General features: G+C 31.5%; 1 protein-coding gene across 1 annotated transcript; it reads right to left on the bottom strand.

Annotated features, from left to right (window-relative positions):
* Positions 1 to 2771: 2771 nt before the first annotated feature.
* LOC7488716 (peroxidase N1) lies at positions 2772 to 4369 on the bottom strand. The gene is made up of 3 exons (XM_002323575.4): positions 3845 to 4369; positions 3520 to 3682; positions 2772 to 3434 (listed from the first exon to the last, which is right to left on the bottom strand). Exons 1-3 carry the CDS (start codon positions 4232 to 4234, stop codon positions 3013 to 3015), a joined length of 975 nt encoding a protein of 324 aa, XP_002323611.2. The 5' UTR covers positions 4235 to 4369; the 3' UTR covers positions 2772 to 3012.
* Between the last annotated feature and the right edge of the window lie 1767 nt (positions 4370 to 6136).

Raw genomic sequence — 6136 nt, forward strand, 5'->3', positions numbered from 1 at the left:
GTCTAACAAAATAAATATACTTTTGTTATTAAAAATCGAAATAGTGAGATCAAATTTAAATCAATTATTACATCTTAATTTCAATATAACATTTGAGTAATGCCTTGTTTGTTTCCAGGAATTTATTTTTCTGGAAACCATTTTCCCCACTTTTCCATGTTTGGTAAACATAAGGAAAATTGATAAAAAAAAATGAATTCCAGTCAAAGAAAAAAAAAAGTTTTTACGGCAGGAAAGTATTTTCCTTTACTTATTCTAAGGAAAACACTTTCTTTTCTTTATTGACAAAACGTGCACTGTCCCAAAATACAAATCCCTAAACTCTCTTTCTCTCCCAAATAATTTTACTGCAACCCATGCTCTATGTAAACCCAAACCCCTGGGAAGGCAACCCATTCAACCACATAAAACCCAAACCCCTGGGAAAAATCAACCACAGCAAACCCAAAATTTTTCCTAGAAACCAAACACAGACCTATACACAAACACAACAAACTCCAGATAATCAACATTCCTTCGTTTTGCCACTGTTGCTATCACAGCAAACTCAAAGAATCACCATTCTTTCGTAAAGCCGAAGGCGCCCTTCGGCCCTGTTTCGTTCCCTGCCGATCCACCTCTTCGCCAGGCAACCCATACACAGAAAACCAAAACCCCTGCATTTTTCCCAGAAACCAAACACAGCAAACCCATACACAGCAACCCATTCACAACAAACCCTATTTTTCCCATGCTATGCTTTTTCACAGAAATCGGGTTTGCTGTGTTTTTTTCACAGAAACCAAACAAAACATTTTGTTTGGTTTCTGTGAAAAAAACACAGCAAACACATGCTCTGTTTCTTCTTTTGTTTAATCGAAAACATATGCTTTCAATTCCCCTCCATCTCTTCATCTTCCTCTCCTTTTCTTCAATTGCTTCTCTTCCAATAGAACCCGACCCACCTGATGTGATTTCCTTCTTTGTTGATGAGTTGATGATATGCGTTTCCTGTGCTTTCTAGGCGTGATGTGTGTGCATTGATGATGATGCACAGTGATGTGTGCGTTGATGATGATGATGATGAAAGGAGAATTGGTTTGGGTAGAAATCTTGACTGTGAAATATAATACCCGTTGATGTTGGGTAGAAATATTAGACAGTGGTTTCTTGGTGGTTAAGCCCGGTGAAGATGTGGGTTCCAATCCTGATAATTTAATTGAAACATATTTTAGTGAAGAGTATATAGTTAAGTCTGAATCAACGGTTGATGATGCTGCACAGTAATGAAAGGGGAATTGGTTTGGGTAGAAATATTAGACAGTGAAATATTATGTGCGTGACTATGTTTGATGTAAGATATTTATATTTATTTCTTAATGTTTATTTGATATATATTAAAGGGATATTACAGGGATAATTGTCTATACCCGTAAAAAAAACAATCTTTATCCAAAAAATCTATCAAAGTATTTTTGTATTTATTTATCTTTAAAAAAAACTTCATACCAAAAAACCCAAATATCTAACTCTTACTTAATACCATAAACTAATTTGGCTTTCTTTATATGAAAAAAAAAACATATTTTAAGCTTTTAAAATTGAAAAAAAAAATTAATAGGTTTTATTTATGAAAAATTTCACAATGTTATATCTCTATAATATTATATGACATATATAGTTATATTTTATAAAATAAGCTATATATAAATATAAGATATAATAAAAAATTCATCATTATACTTTTTAGATTTTATTATTTTATTTTAAGTGATTAAATATTTATATTTAATATTTTTCATATATTAGATAAATTTGAAAAAAAAATTTAATTTATTAATAAATTATTTTCCAGTTTATTTTCCATAAAATAACCAAACACTGGAAAGTGTTTTCCAGTTCATTTTCCATAACACTATCAAATATCGGAAAGTAATTTACTTTTCAGGAATTCACTTTTCAAGAAAACCACTTTAAAAAAAAACTATTTTCTTGCAAACAAACGAGTTCTAAAACTATTCCTCAATTTTATTAAAAAGAAATAAAATAAATTCATGAATTCCACGTCGACCCTGCCCCACTTTGCAAGAAAACTTTTGACTACTTGGATATAGGAATATTCGTATCGGAAGCACACCAGGAATGCTCATTACGGAACGAAAAGCCTTTGACTTTACACGCCTCTCTCTATAATGTATGGCTGCATGGAAAACATAACATATTGTCGGGTTTGTTAAAATGTCAACAAAATTCAACTCTAATTCAGTAGGCAGCACGTGCTAAAGAAGGCTGAGATAAATAAATGTCTTACAAGCATATTTCTTAAAATTCATTTTTTTAAAAAAAACAATAAACTTTTATTTATTTTTTCTATTGACTTATCATAATTTCATAATCTGGATCACAAGTTTGATATTTTAACTCAAGTTAACTTACCATTTACTAGCTATACAGGTTACAAGTTTTTCATATTAACTTGAATTGACTCGAGTTGGTTTTTTTGTTATATTTTTACCTAATTTCTTGCTTTCATATTTTATTAGCTAAGAATTTAGCTACATTGTTTTTTTTTTAAAAAGTTATTATGATTTTTTTTAATTTGATCAATTTATTATCGTTGCGTATTTGTTTATCATTTAATTAAATAAAAATAACTTATTTAATTTAATTGGATTTATAACTTGAATATAATTATTTTTGTTCCTTCTTATGTGTTGGCAGTATCTAAATATTATTTTTTACGAAAAAATAATCTGAATGCACAACGTAGCACGGTTCCACAATATCTAGCATATACTAATACAAATGTAATGACCCAATCTTTTGGTTCAAATGATAAGCTTTACAATTACACGAGAGTTGAAAAGCAATCAACCTTATCCAATTAATTCTTGACCTTTGATGATTTGTGTCCCATTCTTGCAATAGGATACATATTATTATGAACTTTATCGCAGATCTTGTCGGGTAAACAGAAAAATGGAAAGATTAAGATAAAAAAAACGATACATTAATACATTTCGAAACGAATGTTCAATTTATAGCAGAACACACTCTTCGAATTTCACCATTAGTGCCGGTTTTCACACCGATGTTACTCATCTTGACCATGGACCTGCCAAACTCCGCACCAAACGTAAGCCCAGCCAGGCCTCTGACACCAAGGAAGCGCTGGACAAAAGTTCTTGTGGTTGCATCAGTCCATAACTTTTGATCAGATTCAAGTATTCCTTGACCACTTCTCAAATTTGAAAAGAAAGATGAATCAAAACGATTTTGGCTACCAGTGTCTAGAGCAATACGCCTTGACCCATCACCATTCTGTGGACAGAGTGTCTGTAGTTGAGAGACGAATGAAGGGTTGATGGATGGGTCCGCGCCATTTCCTGTTGTAGTGAAATTGTACAGTCTGTAACTGAAGAATTGACAAGCAGTGGTTCCTATGGTGTGTCCTCCTGTGATAAAAAATTACAAACAATAATCAAGACGTGCATGGTTTGAAGTTGATGAGCTTGCTTAGTTAATTTTTTTTTTCCTTACCAACAAGGGTAACAAGATCTTGAGCGTTGAGACCAAATGCTGCAAACTTCTGTTTCTGCACGTCAACAGAGTCGGTGAAACCTGGCAAATTAGATGTATCGGATGCCAATGAAACCCTACCGTCTCTCCGTCCTGTGGGCACTGGCCAAGTGAGTCCCTTTGTCTGCATGCATGAACATTATATTTATATGGGTATAAATTAGAGTCATGTTGATGCAAGCAAAACTTTTATACAGACAGAGAAGCATATTAATTAGATCGGGAGTACCTAAAATATCTCAAAAAAATAGAAAAAGAACAACAACAACAGCAAGAAGGTGAGTACCAAAACAACAGAATCACGAGCAGCAAGGGCTAGAATGTCTGCACATGAGACAACACCAGGGCACTCAGCTTCAAGCTGAGTCTTGGCATCAGCAATGACATCATATCCTCTCAACAGAAGGTTTGGCCTAGCAGTTTTTTCAGTATTAGCGCCATCAATGAGGATGGAAGCATCACAACCATTCACAAAGCAATCATGGAAATGCATCCTGAGGAGCCCAGGTGCAATAGAGGAATCAGACGTGAAATGAGACTGGACTGTTGCCCGAACAATGGATTCAGCCCTACGGCACGTCGTTGCATAAAACCCAACACGAGTGCCTTGGCCTTGCACCATGGTGGTACCAACCATGGCCAGCAAAAGAAACATTAAAACTATTTTTTGGCTCATTGTATATGCTAGCTAAGAGACTGTAATTATTCTTGAAACGCAATTTTAGTAGCACACAAGCTTTTAGCTAGATTTGTGCGTTCTTCTGAGAGGTAAGCTAGGTAGCTAAGAGTACTAGAGTAGTGCATATTGCCATTGTTTTTGGTAACATATATAGGCATTTTTAGTCAGCTAAGCTGAGGCAGGAAGTAAACAAAGTCGGCTATATAATAGGCAAAATAAGGCTGATTAAAATTGGAAGGATTCAAAGTTGAGTGGAAGATACAGACGACGTCACGAGAGGTGAGTGGGAAATGATAAGGTTGCAATGTTCATCTTTGTCGTGTTACGCCGAAGGTTTTGCATGCCAGTAGGTCTCACGCGGTGGAGAGAAGACTTAGTCAACCCTCCTTTATTTTGTTTGTTAAAGTCAACTATTCAACTCTCAACTCTACGTGGGGATTATTTTCATTTTATCCATAAAAATGAAAAGAGTTGGTATACTTTATAATGACCAACCTTTGTTTAAAATCATTAAGTGAATCTTACTCTTTTTTTTTTTTATCAACTGGGGGTTTTGAATCATTACTAAAATTGTTCACGTGGCCGACTTGCTCATACACACCAAAACAATTATATATCATGATAATAGAAAAGGAATAGCGAACTTTTTTTAATATGAAAATGTGAGAAATCTGACTTGTCATTATAAAATTATTTATTTATTAGACTTTACTTAATATATAGTTTAGAATTTTGAATTAAAATAATTATTTGATATAGTATTATAGCTGTAATGATCAAATATCATAAGTTAAAATGATAAATTTATAATTAAATCATATTAATTACTTCATAGACTTCACTTTGAAAAAAAAAATAGATATAAAAAAGAATATAAAATTTATAATTTATTAAAAATCTTATTTAAAATAATGTGTTAGGAGAAATATTAAAATTTTGATTTGTATTTACGTAAATATTTAAACTACTCTTGAATTTGAATCAATGATGTTTTAAAAACGAAACGAGAAATCCAACAAGATAGTGTGATATATATTAATTCGCTTGGGACCCAAAATAAGCTAGACTCTTATCCATTTTCAAATATCATCTCACTTTTTTTTAAGTTGAAATTTTTAAGTAAAAATCACAAATCTTTACTTTTTTTAACTATAAGGATTAAAACATTTCAAATCAAGCAATACGTGATAAATAAAATTTGAAATTTTCTATTGTTAAAATAGACTAGCCTTGGTGCTAGAGTTTTGTAATGGGTTAAACTATTTTTTCTACATAAAAAATAATGTTCGGTTGCCATAAACATGTTTTAAACAAAGAAGAAAAATGTGACTTGAGTTATATACCTGATAATGTTGAATAAGCTGGATTCATTTCAAACGATAATAAATCAATTATATTTTAAAAGAAAAGTGATTAGAATAACATGGAAAAGAAATAGTTTTTCAAAATGAGATAAACGAGCATCTCAATTCACATTTCATTAAATACAGAATAACAAAATGGAGTAAAAAATAGACATAAATTTTTTTGTCTTGATTAACCAGAGTTAGCATGATATGCTTGTAACCCCAATAATCAAGGCCAAGCTAAATTGAGATATTCCTTCAAACCTGCAGCTTAGATCATGATATATGAATAAACTGATAAAAAATAAAAATAATTATAAAACTCTATTTAAAAAAAAATATGTTATTTTTTCAAACTCATAACCCAGGTCATTAAATCCAAGGCATCCTATTTAGAAAAATCATGAAATTCAATTCTCAATCAATTAAATATCGAAGGATGAAATTGATAAAAAGAAATTTTAATTATACAAAAAGAATTAAAAAATAGCAATAAAAAGAATGAAGATCAAGATTAAAATACAAAATAAATTTTATTTTTGATTGAATGGTG

The sequence above is a fragment of the Populus trichocarpa genome, chromosome 16 (assembly GCF_000002775.5).
Source record: "Populus trichocarpa isolate Nisqually-1 chromosome 16, P.trichocarpa_v4.1, whole genome shotgun sequence".
Lineage (NCBI taxonomy): Eukaryota > Viridiplantae > Streptophyta > Magnoliopsida > Malpighiales > Salicaceae > Populus > Populus trichocarpa.

Coding starts and splice junctions, on each gene's coding strand:
- LOC7488716 (XM_002323575.4), bottom strand. CDS start 4,234: ATGAGCCAAAAAATAGTTTTAATGTTTCTTTTGCTGGCCATGGTTGGT. Junction 3,683..3,844: donor CTCGTGATTCTGTTGTTTTG/GTACTCACCTTC, acceptor TCATGCATGCAG/ACAAAGGGACTCACTTGGCC. Junction 3,435..3,519: donor AGATCTTGTTACCCTTGTTG/GTAAGGAAAAAA, acceptor TTTTTATCACAG/GAGGACACACCATAGGAACC.